Genomic DNA, 18,361 nt, shown 5'->3' on the forward strand with positions numbered 1-18,361 from the left:
TAAGAGTTATTGCAGTAGCCATATATCTAATCAGGTGAAAAACACAGTATCATTTTCTGTTTTAGAAAACAGGGGTTGAAAACTGAGAGATTTGTCTGCAGACCTTTTTCCTCTCAATTATACCAATGTACTGTAATTCATTTATTATTTGGTGGGGGTATCAATCTTATGGTTTTCATGGGTGAAACAGACCATGAATTTAATGAAATATGATCCAAACTGAGAGTCAAAGTGCAAGACCCCCCAGTACATTTGTAAAACATCACGTTTCTTTGATTTAATATCAATGGTATTTATAATGCTTACAAATTACACATTTATGAAATATGAGAGACAATTGAAATTGATTGAGAGTTCATTCACATTCATAAATTTTATGAACTTAATAGTTCTGTACTAATGTACTGATGCTGTAGTAATAAATACAAATTTACTTATCATTTACATCCTTCTTTACTTCCCAAAGCACACACTATATTCACTTATAATTATAGGTTACTGCATTTGTAGATATGAACATGTCTTTCAGATGTAAATATTGCATGACCCTGGGAGTGCATTATATCCACCTGACTAAATGAGTTCATATTTTCCCATACAAATGCAGTAACCTTTTTATTATATGCTCATTTTTCCCATACAAATGCAGTAACCTTTTTATTATATGCTCATTTTTGTAATTCTAATTCATGCTTAATTATATTAACAAAATACACAACAAGAAACAAAATAACTGAATACATGCCATATCCCAAACTAAATACACAAGCGCAGATTCATCATTACACAAGAACAACATTATTACCGTGCACATAACTCCGCCCAGATAAATATGAACTTAGTCATGCACTCAACATAACTTTCAAAAAGAAAATGGCATGTCTAGTTAAAATTTAAATTTGGAGTCATATTGTGAAGGAATGCACATTTCATCAACTTTTCCATTTGATCTGGAATGAACAGATTTTGGTATTCTTTTTGATTCTATGAAATTTTGTGATTATGGACTGGATTTATATGTAACCATTCCACATGAAATAAATTGGATTGAAGAAGCGAGGAAGAAGCATGTTGACATCTGCAAATGTGTTTCTGTCACTGAATGTTTGAAATCATAATGTGGGAAAAATATGAAGTCTTTCAATTGCAATTATCAAAAAGACGCTATGGAATTTAATGCTTATTTCATTTTGAGTGCAGTAAGGATGATGCAATTGCACTCATCATCGAAATTACAGCACAATTTAGAAATGTGTAATCAAGATTGAGAACCTATGACATGGCTCATGTAATTTGAATTTGCAGAACTAAGAAAGTACACTTTGAGGAAATTCAGGATGTAAAACTAAGTATATTTTGCCATTCTTATCACCAGCTAAAGAAGATAGTTTAAACTGCATTCATTGTTTGTTTACAAAAGAAAGTAGTTCCTTTATGCACATGAATGCAATATGAAGGTGTGCAATATCATAAAATACTGAACAATTCTGACAATGTAAAGTTAACGGAGAAAAAAATGAGCATATAATAATAGTCTTTTACAGTTGACTAGTGATGGTAACTTTTCTTAGCAAGGAAACCCGATAAACCTGAAAGTATTAGAACGACTGAAATGTCAGAACAAAATTGCATCTAGTTTAGAGCAACAGTTATTGCATGTAGCTCACTCACTCAGCATGTTGATGTTAGCATTATCATAAATTGCAAGTCATCAATGGTAGCTGCTCAGTTTAGGGGTGAGATGGTGGCTCAAACTAATATGAGTGAGTAAGCATTGGTATGGACGTGTCGAAATTGGACCGAAACTTGGAGATTACCTTGTTGCAGACAAAATCATCTTTTCCCTGAAGTTTGAATGTGTCTGAAATCATTGAACACTATCCCTTGATTCAGGAAAAGGCTAACTTCTTGTCTTCAGGGGGAATGGGAAAGAAGACTGCCATCAGGGAATGGATGCTGATAGTAGTGTGATGTTATAGGTGTGACACCAGTCATCGACAACACATGATTTCCATTAATTCATCTTCGAACTGGAAGATCTTTAGCTACTGGAATCCACTCCACAGTTGAAGCTCCAAGCTTCTTTTCCATCAAATGTATAGAAGTCAGACTGTCATTTCCAAAAGGTTGATATACAAAGCCTTCTATTGAAGCATCCAGCCAGTGACCATTGCAAGTCCAGTAGTAACTTTGCAAACAACCTGATAAACTGGCATTGTAAAAGGTCCACCCTCACAATGAAAGGTGCCAAGAGTGAAGAAGGAGTTTCTGGTCGTGGATGGAAAGTGGCAATTTCGACTACTTGAACAGAGTGGTGGTCGCTGGGTATATATGCCGTTAAATCAAGCAGATTGTTGATTCAGAATGTTTCATCCTAGTAGGGCAATTAGAAGTACTGCAGTCTGTGCCCCTCATTTGTTCATTATCTTCATAATCAAAACTGACAGATGGAAGATGTATGCCCACATTACCTCCAAGCTGATTAAAAAAGGCATGTATGGCTCACATGCCTAATGATGTGGACACAACTAAAAAAGAAATTTCAAGCATTAGATGGCCCCATAGGGCATATCACCATTAAAGGTTCCTAGAGGGACAACTCTGTATGAAACAGTTGTTCTCACTTGATAAAAAGTCAGATAGGAATGTGCTGGACTTGAACATTACCTGATATTAAGAGTACCCATGAGTACAATCCCCTACTGTGAGGCAAAAGTCTAATGAGTGTTCCCCTCTTGCAGAGGTTCATCACCACAACCAAACTGTATGACATTATCTGCTTTGTGTTTCCATGAATATATTCCAACCATGTGTGGAAGGCAACGAAAAATGTTTTCATTTCCAAAAGGTTGATATGCAAAGCCTTCTCCTGAAGCATCCAAATGCCACTGACCATCACAAGTCCAGTGGTAACTTTGCAAACAACCTGATAAACTGGCATTGTAAAAGGTCCACCCTCACAATGAGTAGGACAAGGAGCTGTAAGAAACTTCCTTGCCTAAACATTTTGTTTGATGCTTTCTCCAATGCATGAGTTATGCTTTCAATGCATGAATTATGCTTTCAATGCATGAGCTAATTATGCTTTCAATGCCTTTGGAAGAAAGATACGAAGTTAATATGTATTAAGAGTTCCAAATGAACAAAATACTGAGAAAAAATACAGTCTGACTTCTATACATTTGATATACACCCTAACCCATGAATGCTGGAAGGTTGTTCATGCTGTGAACAAAACCCTTACTTCCCTAATGATTTTGAAGTATGTTGTCCATGAAAACCACCTTCTTCAGAAAGGACATCTTGAAAATAGATATGACATGGCATAATGTCTTATTGCAGGTTCAACTTCAACGTCTTGGCTGATGCCTTCTCCAATGCATGAACAAATTTTTTTGATGCATTTGGGAGGAAGATGCCAAGTTAATATGTACTAAAGGTTCCTTACCTAGACGGACAAAATATCAAGAAAGGATAAGGTCTGACTTCTCTACATTGATTACCCACCACACAATGAGGAAAGAAAGGTGTTCATGTTGTGCACCAAAAGATAAAACAAAAAAGTGTTTTTATGACGTGTTCAGAAATGTCACCATCTCTGTTGAGGATGTCCTGAACTCTTACTGAAGGCTCAAGAGCTTGGACTGGGGCTGTATGAATCTGTATATGGAAGTGAACACTAGACATTTCATACTGATCTCATACTCGTTGTGTTTTAATCCCATGTCTCAATTGACAATGGGCTTGGTAACCAGAAATGTTCTGGAGTACAAGCACTGTGTGTGTGCAGCTTTCATCCTATCTACACTGCCCTTTATATTTTCTTGTGTAAAAACATCCTCCTTGAAGGGATTGTTTGGGTGTTCCTTCAAGAAGGTAGGATAATGACAGTGGAGGAGGGGTCAAAAAATTAAACTTACAGACCTTCTCACAGAGCTTGGATCACCCATCATTTACTGAAAATGGTTGGTTCATATCTGACGATTTGAGATGTCTGGTGCTTTAAGTAGGTCGCCAGAGGCAGTTGGAGACAGTGTATCACTGATGAATGAGAATGAGGCCTGAGGAATGAGAAATTTTTTCCCCTCCCTGCCTACCTATGAAAATGGGGGTATTAGACTCACTTGGCCAGGAGAGAAAAAACCCTGCCACAGCTGACAAACTGCCCCTGTGAATTCTCTTGTGACAATCATTTTCTTGCAAGATCCCTAATAGGGTCGTGCAGAGATAGGAGATTTAACTGTAAGTTAAAGGGCAACACTTGGGCCTCTTGCTTTCTCACATCCTCAATCTGATGCTCTAATAGAAGTGGAGGACCAAAAGGAAGGAAATGACCAAGCAAACAGCATTATCATCAGCACCCTTTTGGCTAGACAAAAAATTCATCAGATGCTCAAGTAAAGTCAGGAGGATGGCAACACAACATTTCTGACTAGCTCTGATGTGGTGTTAAAGACCTGACTGTGCACTTTATCAACATCTGTTCATCATACATGTGTTTAAAATACCCATATATGTTACTTTTTACCAGTGGATAGTGTGTGTGTGTGATATTTAGATTTTTAATGTAGCTTTAAAAAAAATTCAGTCATATCACTACAATGTCTACAATGTGGCAGTTTATAGTGATGTCTAGCACTGGGGCATCATGCCACAGACATGTAGCATGATGTCCCACCCAGTCACATTATTCCAACACCAGGCCAACCAGTCCAAACACTAACCTCTTAATGATGAGTGCCTAGTGAGGCAGCTGTTAGTACCATTTTTATAAGCCTTTGGTATGGTTTGGTTGAGGTTTGACCCATGACCTGCCGCACCCAAGGTGGATGCTCTAACCACTAGGCCACCAGACTGTCTACTAGTGGGGTGAAAAAGTTGAATGTAAATGACTCACCATAAAAAAGCTCTTGTGTTACCAAAACCCTGAATGCTACAAGAGATGCCTGACAATTATTGAAATGTTTGGCCAGATTCTGAATGACAAACTGTTGTCGTCATTGTTTACATCAACCAAAGCATTAACATTGTAAGCAGAACTGGTTGAAGGTGTATGACATCATTCCTATGGATACAAAATCCTAGAGATTTCCTATGTCACTGCCCTAAACCAAATTCCATCCATTCCATGGAGGCCATCTTTATAGAATGACAGCAAAAGTGAAAACTGGTACATCTGGGTCTAACAGTAAACACCTAGTGGGTTGATAGGGGAGTTTACTTCTTATAGTTACTTTCCTTTGTCTATCATATCTCAGCCAATTCTATATTACAACTAGGTTTAGCCAGGATTAACTTTATACCTTTTCTGCATGTGGAATGGATCTAATGAAATACTCTACTGAAAGGTTTCACATGTGGAATGGATCTAATGAAATACTCTACTGAAAGGTTTCACATGTGGAATGGATCTAATGAAGTACTCTACTGAAAGGTTTCACATGTGGCCTATGAAATACCTTACTGAAAGGTTCCACATGTGGACTGGATTTCATGACTACTCTACTGAAAGGTTCCACATGTGGACTGGATTTCATGACTACTCTACTGAAAGGTTCCACATGTGGACTGGATCTAATAAAATAATCTACTGAAAGGTTCCACATGTGGACTGGATCTAATAAAATAATCTACTGAAAGGTTCAACATGTGGATTGGATCTAATAAAAACACTCTATTGAAAGGTTCCACATGTGGACAGGATCTAATGAAATACTCTACTGAAAGGTTCCACACATGTACTGGATCTAATGACTACTATACTGAAAGGTTCCACATGTGGCCTATGAAATACCTTACTGAAAGGTTCCACACATTTACTGGATCTAAGGACTACTCTACTGAAAGGTTCCACATGTGGCCTATGAAATACCTTACTGAAAGGTTCCACACATGGACTGGATCTAATAAAATAATCTACTGAAAGGTTCCACATGTGGACTGGATCTAATCAAATATTCTACTGAAATGTTCCACACATGTACTGGATCTAATGACTACTCTACTGAAAGGTTCCACATGTGGCCTATGAAATACCTTACTGAAAGGTTCCACATGTTTACTGGATCTATATTCTATTGAAAGGTTCCACACATGATCTAATAAAATACTCTACTGAGTAGTTCCATATGTCGACTGGATCTAATGAAATACTCTACTGAAAGGTTCCACATGTGGACTGTATTAAATGAAATAGTACTGAAAAGTACCTTGTGTGGACTGGATCAAATGAAATATTCTACTGAAAGGTTCCACATGTCAACTGGATCTAATGAAATACTGAACTGAAAGGTTCCAAATGTGAAATGGATCTAATGCAATACTGAACAGAAATGTTCCAAATGTGGATTGTATCTAATCAAATAATATGGAAAGGCTTTACATATAGACTTTAAAATACACAAATGATAGGCTAAACATGTGGACTAAATCTAATGAAATACTGACAAGTTCCACATGTGGACTGGATCTAAGGTTCCACTACCATGTCAGGGGCCCCGAGTGGCCTAGTGGCCTAAAGTGCTCACCGTTACGGATCACTGCCATCTCACCTCTGTCTGCATGAGTTCAAGTCTCAGGCTTGGCTAACATTGGTACATGAGAAAGCCTACCAATAGCTTCTCGTGGGTCGGTGGTTCTTCCCGGGGTTTTCCAGGGTTCTTCCTCCACCAATTATACTGGCCACCATGTATAGCCTATCTTGTGCTGAAAAATGGCGTTAAACCCTACAACAACAACTACCATGTCATTTTAATAAGCAGTATCAATTTGAATCCTAATATGATGTAATGCCATCTTTGACAACAACAAAAACCTGAAAGCCAATCCATAACTTACAATCATCTTCTTCAGCAGCCAGCTCATCAAACACTCTATCCATGTCTTCGTCACATTTCCAATCAGAACATCTGTAACAATAACAATAGACAATCTGGTTTCAATATCATGTGAAACGAAACAGACTCTATAGTATATAACCTAGTCTCATTACCATATGAAATCATCTCAATGCCATGTGAAACAATATACATCACCCCTCCCTTCCACATGCAACAACAACAAAAATAGGAGTTCTTTCTTCATATTTTAATTATCAAATGATCAAATTTATCCCATTCATAAATATCACAAATTTGTATGCTTCTTTTTAACTAGGAGAGAACTCTACAAATGCAGTACTGCTCATTGCTATGTGTGATGCTTTATCATACAATCAATGCTGTTTACACCAAGACAGGACTGATAATAAGACAGCAGAATCAGACCAAGGTAAAAAGATGAAGTGGGGTTTCTATGCACACATATATGTGCTTATTTTCTACTATAAAACATTTCAACTGACCAATGAACATGTGCTTTTTATATGCACCAATTTTATCAGCTAAAAAACATTTCAGTTGGTCCACGAGCATGTGCTTTTTTCATATGCTCATTTTCTGCTACAAAAACATTACAGCTCACCTATGAATATGAGATTTCTAGTATGCTTATTCTTCACATTCATTTATTATACTGATTTTATAGTATGATACCATGAATAACAATGATATTTTTAAAGTCATTCAAATGTAACCCATTTTACCAACAGATTTTATAGTATGATAACATGAATAACAATGATATTTTTAAAGTCATTCAAATGTAACCCATTTTACCAACAAGTGAGTTAATATGCTCTTCCTAACAACAACTGTTTGCATTAAATTTGTGCTGACAACTGCATCACATTTTTAGTGGTTATACAACAAATAACAGCTAATATTTTTGGACAAATAACAGAAATTTCAATGTTGTTCTTTTCAACCACATCATGCAATGAAACAGATAAAAAGGCCTTCATTTACTATAATGCAGAGTGATGTTTCCTAGCTAAATTTAGAACAGTCATTGTGAGATAAAGAACAGTCCTGACATGTCTGTAGCTAAATTTAGAACAGTTATTGTGAGATACAAAGCAGTCCTGATATGTCTGTAGCTAAATTTAGAACAGTCATTGCAGACTTGCCAACCCTGACGAGTCCGTCTTATTAAGGCAGTTGATTTTTTTATGTAAGGTTGACCAGTTTTCAGTAAGGTGTAACAAAATATCAATAACTGCTATTTGTAAAGCTGGAAAACTTAATTAAAAGTTCAATGCATCAATGATAAACACTATGTTCAACTGAAAAGTCTGTAAAGTATGCACAGACTTTACTTACCACCAGTACAGTTACACAAACTCTAGTTCTAAACCCTATGCACCTTAATGACTTGTTGCTATCTCTCAACTTGACATAATTCTTGGAAATTCTTTTCCATTTCACATTACGATGACAATCATATCTCCTGCCACGAGATATACTCAAATTGGCATGTGATGTCCAATAAATGTAATTGTGTCCTTTCCAACTTTTATTCACAAGAATCTAAATAATTCCTTTTATTCTTCTGTGTTGATTATTAACACTTGTCTAGAAGCTTATTTTTCCTCTCGTCTTAAACATGCATAGCTTTCTGGGTGCCATTTAAAAAAATTATATAATCAACAGTCTGATCATACAGAAGCTTTGCATGAACAAACAGGTGCAGTTTAAATCATCTGGGGTGCTGCTGTTAAGTTAGTCTGGTTCCCTGACTAATTTCACTAACTCTAAGATGAAACCTGGATCCAAATAAAACATGAATGAACCAATTATCCAGATTTTTTGTCAACAATAATATTTCCAAAGTTTTTGCAAGTATGCCGTAAGTTTGTATTTTACAGGTAATTTTTGTAAGACTCAACGGCAAAATTGTAAGAGTTGGCAGGTCTGTCATTGTGAGATACAGAACAGTCCTGAGATTTCTGTAGCTTCAGCAGTAAAAGGAATATCAAATTCTCTCTGGCATTTTCATTTTAATCAAAATCTAACACAGAAAAACTGAAAAGACTCTAGAGTGTAAATTCAGTTTTAGGTAAGTTGAGTTACATCATTATTATCCAAGAAAACTCTGGAATTTATTGAACAACTAACAAATTACTATACAATAATGAACCCAAATTTCAAACACTTTAATAAAATCCTCCACCGCCTTCTCTCTTTCACCCTCTCCACGTATTTTATCAAAGACGGTTGTTGTTGTTGTTGTTGTTCTAGGGTTTAACGTCATTTTTCAGCACAAGATAGGCTATACATGGCGGCCAGTATAACTGGTGGAGGAAGAACCCTGGAAAACCCAGGGAAGAACCACCGACCCACGAGAAGCTACTGGCAGGCTTTCCAACGTACCCATGCTACTATCAAAGACGGACAAGATTCTTATCAAAACTGAGAAATTAAGCACACAGATTAATCTTTCTGATACAATGTACACGTGAACTTTTAACATTCTTTTAATGATATAGTGAACACATAATTACATGATTACTCACAAGAAATAAACAGTTCCTTCCTTTGGCAATACAGACATTCTGTAGTCTGTCCTCGAATCAAGATAATGTACATCACAGTGAGTCTGAAGACAAAAAAAGATAGTCTAAACTTTATTCATTAAAAGTAGTTCTGATATATATATGACTTTCTGTAGGGCATGGGTCATAAAAAAAATGACACTGACCTGAAGTGGGACCACTCTGATTTAGACCAAATGGACATCATCAGAAATCTTTTAGTGAAAACTCCATACTGATGTGACAATCCATTCAGGCAGAATAATGATAACAAGATTTTCAAGACAGATGTCAGATCAGCACCATTTTTATTTAAGCCCAATTAGGGATCATAACAAGTCTTTAGTGAAAACCCCATGTTGATATGACCATCCATTCAAGAGGGAGTAGCAATACAAAAAATGTTCAAGATGGTCTATGTAATATATATATTAGAAGTAAAATTGGCACCATTTTCATTTATTACCAACTTGACATCATAAGAAGTCTTTTAATGAAATCCCCATGTTGATTTTACCATACATGTAGGAGGAGTAGTGATAGCAAGATTTTCGCAATGGCCATATTGGAAATCAGACTGCTACCATTTTCATTTAGGAACAACTAGACATCATTAGAAGTTCTTAAGTGAAATGACCAGCCATTTCACAACAGTAGCGATAACAAGATTTTCAAAATGACTGCTATGGTGGTCATACTGGATAAGCAACAACCATTTTTATTTAGTACTAAATTCACTTTGGGGATGAATATGTGTGTACATTTTATGGCAACCTTCCAAGTAAGTTTAACAGAAAAAGCAATAACAAACTTGTGCTAACTAACAAAGAGATGGATGACAAATCATTCCATAAGTTCTTCTGGTCTGTGACCAGTAATGCTAATGATGACCATAATATGCACCCAAATTTCTCAGCAAACCAGTGAAAACTAGATTAGCCTTGTTCACCAGTTTCTGTCATAAACTGCATTTTTCTATAAAAATGTCAGAAGCAAATTGATTTACTAACATGTGAATCTTCAGATGATGACATTAACATGGCAATCCATTTAAAACTGAAAGGCAAGTTGTATTCTCATGATTTTCTTATAAACTGTGTTCAGCTACAAGTCATGAAGTAAAACAATCTTGTTGGAGCAAAGTGATTTATCAATATGCACATCTTCATCTGATGATCATAATATTACCAAGTATCATGGCAATCTACCAAAAAAATGGGAACAATTGCTATAACAAGATTATGTGACTGATGGAAGGATGGGCAAATGGATGGATTCCTATGAGAATTCCAGTGTATGTATCCCCACCTCATGGCATGGTGTAGAAAAAACAGGATGATAGAATAAAACAATGCACAATATTTAGCTACTGTGGTCAAACTCTTGACTGACTTCATACACTAACAACTCAACTAATTTAGTCTGGACAACTGAGATGAAAAATGTATGTTAGAACAAAAGAAAAAACAAACAATGCTCACCTTTAAAACACTGATAAAAGGCACAAAGTTTCCTCTCTGAAGGCCATTCTTATACAAATCTGTTGAAAACAAGAACCATTATGTATATTCTTTCATTGGCAGATGAAACTAATTTAATCAAGCATGGATGCAAACAATTTACAAACTGTGTGAAAATTACTGCTGATATCAAAGCTACAAAACTGTAAATGGTCATGGACGGATAAGGGTAAGGGCTTATAATAGAAAAAATATAAATCTCCAGAGATGTCTCAGAGTTTTAAAAAATAATTGAACAGAAAGATCTTTTTCACTTGATTCCAAGCTGCATCATAATGAAAAATTAAAACAGTCACTAAAGCAATTACATCCACTTCCAAAGGTCGCAATGGCAAATATCCTTAATGTTTACCACCTGCCCCTTGCCTGACATTAACCCAACCCCATCCCAACCCACCTGTACCATAGCCCAGGTGTTGTAATCCAAAATCTGTTACATATATTATGTGCTCTCCAATGACTGTATGAACAAAGATTGGTAAAAAGAAATTCTGAAAAGATGTCACTTTAACGGCAACTTTAGTTCTCTTGCAGATTGTCACCACACTGACAGAAATAATTCTGTTTAATTTCCACCGGACAGTTTAGAAGTAGGGATTGGGATTTTGATTTTTAACATAGCTTTAACAATGTTTCTGTCATATCACTATGATGTCTGAACTGTGGCAGTTTATAGTGATGTTTAACACTGGGGCATCATGACGCAGACATGTGACATCATATCCAACTCAATCACATGATCCTAACACCAGGCCGAACAGTCCTAACAATAACCTCTTAATGATGAGCGCCTAGCAAGACAGCTGTTAGTACCATTTTTTGGTATGATTTGGCAGGGGTTCGAACCAGCAACCATCCACATCCAAGGCAGATGCTCTAACCACCAGGCCATCGGAGCAGTCCCCAATTTAATTGTGGATCCAGATAGTCCAAAAGACAGATTGACAGACTGACAGAACAGTATCACAAATTGCTTCACTAAAGTATGACAATAATAAAAGTAGCTCACAGTGGCCTACTTTTCAAAGGTGTGAACATTAGTTTCAAAATGAACATATATGTTTTCTGTACATGTTCAAGTGTTAGTGACATGTAAATGCACAAACTAAATGATGATTATAATGTGAAAATAAAACACCATGACCTATCTTAAGTACATCTCCACAAAGTCAATATACTTACTATGTTCCATAACTTTCCAACATGAATGGCAGAGAAACCAAGCTAAATGAAATCACCTGATGTTGATGTCTTATCTTAAACAATAACAACAACAATAATGCAAGAAAAGTATTCCCAATTTCTTGATTATGTAAGGTAAATAAGCCCCAAAACCATGTATACATTCTGACATTTCTAACATTCTGAATGACTATACTAACAAAAATATTCCCATCAATCATTGCATCAGAAATTGTCAATGGCATTACAGGTACAAGTGCAAAAATTAAACAATATTTTAATTTTCAAATTCTACAATGTGAAAAAAGCCAAGTGCTTAGAAAGATGAAACTTTTGGCTCTCAAGAAGGAAAGCATATCTACCTCACCTATGGCTCAGTAAGACATATGCATTGCTTCTAGTGAGCAGCAGAGTTGTCTTATTTATCAACCCTACCATCTGGAGCTCTATTGGATGTGGCCACTACAACAACTCCACTCCTGAAGAGCTCGGTGAACAATCTCTTCAGTATCATGGCATCTGCTATGTCAGTAACCTAAAATAAAATGAAATACATGATCAGTCATTAAAACTTGTCTGAACAGAATTCTGTAGATTTCTACTGGCATTCTCATATAGTATAGTGCAACTCACATGAATTTTTTTCATTTCTAAATGCATCATGATGAGGTAGCAGAGAGAATGGAGAGGATTAAGAAAAAGCACTTCCATGTTGTAACCTTGTAAACTTCAAGAGTCGTAACATTTGAATGTGGACAATCTCCTTATACATCTGACACCCTAATGTATAATGCCTTATACAATACACACCCTGATGTACTAATGTTTAATGCCTTATACAATACATACCCTGATGTACTAATGTTTAATGCCTTATACACCACATATCCTGATGGACTTATGTGTAATGCCTTATACATTAAACACCCTGATGGACTAACGTTTAATGCCTTATACAATACATACCCTGATGAACTAATGTGTAAATGCCTTACACACTATACACCCTGATGGACTAGTGTGTAAATGCCGTATACAATACATACCCTGATCGACTAATGTTTAATGCTTTATTCAATACATATCCTGATGGACTAATGTGTAATGCCTTATACACTACACACCCTGATGGATTAATGTTTAATGCCTTATACAATACACACCCTGATGGACTAATGTGTAATGCCTTATACACTACACACCCTGATGGATTAATGTTTAATGCCTTATACAATACACACCCTGATGGACTAATGTGTAAATGCCTTATACACTACATGCCCTGAAGGACTAATGTGTAATGCCTGATATATTATTGATGTTGTTGTTGTTGTTGTTGTTGTTGTGGGGTTTAACGCCATTTTTCAGCACACGATAGGCTATACATGGCGGCCAGTATTATTGGTGGAGGAAGAACCCGGGAAGACCCGAAAAGAACCACCGACCCACGATAAGCTACTGGCAAGCTTTCTCACATACCCACATTGGCTGAATCCGAGACTCGAACCGGCGCAGACAGAGGTGAGATGGCAGTGATCTGTGACGGAGAGCGCTTTAGACCACACGGCCACTCGGGGCCCCGATATATATTATTGACTTTTCACTCAGAGGTTTTGGTCATATACTATTATGTCACTCTTTCCCATCATGACAGCTTCAATATTTGAAATGGCCAACCAATGTGCTGTATGTGAAGTACACACTGGTTTAAAAGTGTCTTGCAACCACAGACATAATAAGTACACACTGGTTTAAAAGTGTCTTCCAACCACTGACATAATAAGTACACACTGGTTTAAAAGTGTCTTCCAACCACTGAAATAATAAGTACACACTGGTTTAAAAGTGTCTTGCAACCACAGACATAATAAGTACACACTGGTTTAAAAGAGTCTTGCAACCACTGAAATAATAAGTACACACTGGTTTAAAAGAGTCTTGCAACCACTGACATAATAAGTACACGCTGGTTTAAAAGAGTCTTGCAACCATTGGCATAATAAGAAGTACACCCTGGTTTAAAAGAGTCTTGCAACCATTGGCATAATAAGAAGTACACACTGGTTTAAAAGTGTCTTGCAACCACTGACATAATAAGTACACGCTGGTTTAAAAAAGTCTTGCAACCACTGACATAATAAGTACACGCTGGTTTAAAAGAGTCTTGCAACCATTGGCATAATAAGAAGTACACACTGGTTTAAAAGTGTCTTCCAACCACTGACATAATAAGTACACGCTGGTTTAAAAGAGTCTTGCAACCACTGACATAATAAGTACACACTGGTTTAAAAGTGTCTTGCAACCACTGACATAATAAGTACACACTGGTTTAAAAGAGTCTTGCAACCACTGACATAATAAGTACACGCTGGTTTAAAAGAGTCTTGCAACCATTGGCATAATAAGAAGTTCACACTGGTTTAAAAGAGTCTTGCAACCATTGGCATAATAAGAAGTACACACTTGTTTAAAAGTGTCTTGCAACCACTGACATAATAAAAAGTACACACTGGCTTAAAAGTGTATTGCAACCATTGCCATAAGATGTACATCAGGAAGGAAGAGCTGAACAAGCATTTTCAAAAGTGGCATCATAATCCAACAGATGTATCCATTTACAGTGAATAAATTCATGCTAATAGACCCAAAGGTCAAGTTTTTGGGAGTTAACACTCTACAAAAACAATACCACAAATCCATTCTTGTCTCTTCTAATGCTTGATATCAGATTGTTTGTCTGTTTTAGAAACATCAGCAAATTAAAATCCATATTTAATAATGATGATGACCTCCAATAGAGAGAATGGATAATTATGCAGCTTTCTCAAGTTATGTGTTTGTTGACTATGTCCATCTGCATTCAATTTGGTGGTTTTGTCATGCACCGGCTGTTCTGTTGGAATGTGTTCCTTCACTTGCTGGGGGGGGGGGGGTTTGAGAGGAGAGTTTTGCCCATCTTGTACTACAACTGTCTTTTGTTTTGAATATAATGTCATCACTTTATAGTCACCAGTTGACCCATTTATGACATGATGGACCCTTATTAATTGCATTAAATAACAACTATTTTGGCCTTTAATACTACACTGTGAACTAGACTTAACAACCTGGGACTACATTCATCTTTACTTGAATGTAAATTGCAGGCAATGACCCAAAGTGTGTGATCTAGCATCCCCTGGTTACTCTATCAAGTCCTGCTGAGGCAGAATTGATGTCATCGCAAAGAACTCCATAAATCACTGTCTTCACTACAACTTTCAATTTCATTTCAATTGGTCCACACATCATTCACAATGGAACAAAGGTAAGTCCATTTTTCCTGCCTCTACCACCTACCTCCTAGTAAAAAAACAACAAGCTGACTGAATCTCTTTTTGGAGCAGTTTCCTAATTTCCTGGAGTATGGAAATTCAATTGAAGCCAACCTGATTATTCTTGAAGATTTCAATTTTTACTTTGAAACACATAAAAACCCTAAGATTCTATTCACATTTTCAACCTCAGTCAGTTAGCCAAACCACCAATATAAAAATGTTAACATTTTAGACTGGATTCTTCACAGACCTGATGATAATATTTTACGGTCTTCATTAGTGTCCCACAAACTTGTATCAAATCACCTCTACATCACATGTCACCTCACTATATCAGTCCCTAACCATCCATTTCTGTTTACTACTAGAAGAAACCTTTGTGTGATAAATAGAGCCCTACTAATGCATCACATCCAAGCTAACCTAATATCTTCATTTTGTTTTGTAACTTACTGGTGTTTGTTTTTGTAATCTTGTCATTCTATATGTTTTTATGTGTTATCTAATATTGTAAAGCACATGGAGCATCTAAAGATTAGGTGCTGTATTAAGTGCATATTACTGTTATTAATATTATCATTATTAGGCAAGTCTACTATTGAAATACTATTCTAACACAGAGTCTGCATGAAAAGCCACATAACATAAAAAGTTTACTATCCCAAATGTGACGGTTTTGTAGACTGGACTAGCTGGACACTGGAATTGTTATCCCTGATTCTCAATCACTCTGATATCTCAGTTTTTACATAGGTGGCCTGCATTCATCTGCTAGTCAACTGTCAAATACTCTAATGTCTCCCAACTATTCTATGGTGAAGATGCACAATGTATTTCTGTAGAATCGTGGTGGTTAGAAGCCAGGTACTTGCCAATCCATCACAGTACTTCAATGTGGAGTGAGCATGTTAGGGTTTAACTGCCCCAATGAAGTGGGTGGATAAATATAAAATCATGTGAACTGTTCTGTTATACACAGTACCAGTTCTTGTCACAGTCATTAAAATGATATTATTTCACAATCAAAACAATACATTCTTTTTGATAATCAGAAGACAGCAAAATTATCTAGGAGCAACAGTGTAATATATCTGATATTATGACTGTATGTCCTTTAAAAAAAAGTAATAGTGAGAAGAAACAAGATTTGTAAAATTCAACAAAATAATTTATTTCCCTAGAATACAAAGTGAAAATGTTAAAAAAGGAACTTACAGTATTGCGAATTAAATCCCAAATAATCATAGATATAAAGGCACAAGTCCTAATGATTAAAGAGTTGATGTGGCTATAGTGGTCTATGTAGTGGTGATGTATCAACAGTCTTTTGTTGGATCGGTTGGATCAAAATACTACAATCCAAGAATTAAATCCTTATTTGAAATTTCACTATAAATTCAAGTCTCTAATTCCAATAACTTAACTTTTGATGAGAAGAATCACTTGAATTAAATAATTTGAATAAATAAGATTCCAGACCAAATGAATTACACAACACAACAATAATACAAATGCCTCAAGATTTATAGTACAAACAATTCATTTACAGAAAAACAAGATTATATAATCTTCTTTCTCACCTCAGGTCACAATTAGCACTTTCTATAAATAAAAACTATTACCTAATTAAATGTTTCCTTCTGGAAAGTTCACAATGTTTACAAAATAAAATCTTAGATATAAGTAGAAGTTGATTATTAAAATTATAATATAAAATGTGTAGTAAACAACAGGGTGACCTGGCAATTCATGTGGAATTTCCAAAGTGCTAGATTCTGATTGAGATAAACATGTTTACTACAAAACCAAAGTCAATGATTCAGGTCAGTAGAAAATGAACCTGGTTTTGGACAAGGTCAAGTGCAACATACAATGTTACATTACCAATAGCATATAATGCAATAAAATAAAATTTAAAAAAAAAAACAAACAAAACATTGCAAACTAAATAAACATAACACTGAATTAATGGGGGCCCCCGAGTGGCCATGTGGTCTAAAGTGCTCACCATTACTGATCACTGCCATCTCACCTCTGTCTGCATGGGTTCATCAAGTCTCACATTTGACCAATGTGGTTATGTGAGAAAGCCTGCCAGTAGCTTCTCATCAGTCGGTGGTTCTTTCTAGGGTTTCTCCGGGTTCTTCCTCCACCATTTATACTGGCCACCATGTATAGCCCATATCTTGTGCTGAAAAATGGCGTTAAATCCTACAACAACAACACTAAATAGATACTGGGTAAAAATCTAACTTGTGTCTAGTTCTGGTATTCTCAGAATATATGACTACTGCAAATGATTTTGCTTTACTTGCACATATATCTTCACAAGACAGTCCAATCAAAATGCAACTTAACAAAAAATGAGACAACAAATATGTGTTTATGGAACACAAATTCCTACTACAGTGTCTGATTACTGACCTAAATAAAAAACTCAACCAGAAAGATAATGATAACCCTAAATGCCCTACCACATCCAAGGTGGAGCATAAAATACTCTCATAGTTGAAAGTTCTGGACTTGTGACCAGTAGCCCTAAAAGCAGGGACTTTTGGAGAGCTCTGAATTCTGCGGGGAAAACCTCACCTGAAATTCATCAAAACACAGCAGCGATGATTCCTCAGTAATGTTCTGAGCTACTGAAGGGATGGGGTCATATGACTGTGTTTTCTGGACATTGTTCTGCCTGGGAATCTGCTGTTTCGATGCATGGATTCCTGGAAAAAATGTCACAAAAAGCATAAATAATAGTTAAAATTACAGCTGCCATCCAGTCTGTGGTATGAGACCAAACAACTCTTTCATAAAACTTAACTCAACATTTTGTTGAATAAGTGTTATTGCAGACTTTAAAACCTTACCACAATTAACAAATCCAGCATTGGGGCTCTCAACAGAATTCAGAATGGTAATTCAGGGACCTCCAA

The 18,361-nt window shown here is 36.2% G+C and overlaps 1 protein-coding gene across 4 annotated transcripts in view; it reads right to left on the reverse strand.

Moving 5' to 3' along the window:
• Positions 1-18,361, reverse strand: part of LOC149796492 (AFG1-like ATPase) — a 62,218-nt gene that overhangs the window by 27,376 nt on the left and 16,481 nt on the right. For all 4 annotated transcript variants that reach the window (XR_016421705.1, XM_089961207.1, XM_089961206.1 and 1 more), the window contains 5 exons: positions 18,021-18,151; positions 12,547-12,646; positions 10,891-10,949; positions 9,392-9,474; positions 6,838-6,908 (listed from right to left, as the gene is read on the reverse strand). Coding sequence is in view for 3 of the 4 variants with exons in the window: in XM_089961207.1 (XP_089817333.1) it covers positions 6,838-6,908; positions 9,392-9,474; positions 10,891-10,949; positions 12,547-12,646; positions 18,021-18,151 (444 nt within the window). In the remaining variant the exon portion in view is untranslated. The remainder of the gene's footprint in view (positions 1-6,837; positions 6,909-9,391; positions 9,475-10,890; positions 10,950-12,546; positions 12,647-18,020; positions 18,152-18,361) is intronic.

This window comes from Sinohyriopsis cumingii, chromosome 6 (genome assembly GCF_028554795.1).
Source record: "Sinohyriopsis cumingii isolate HCF-2022 chromosome 6, ASM2855479v2, whole genome shotgun sequence".
In the NCBI taxonomy this organism is placed as follows: Eukaryota; Metazoa; Mollusca; class Bivalvia; order Unionida; family Unionidae; genus Sinohyriopsis; species Sinohyriopsis cumingii.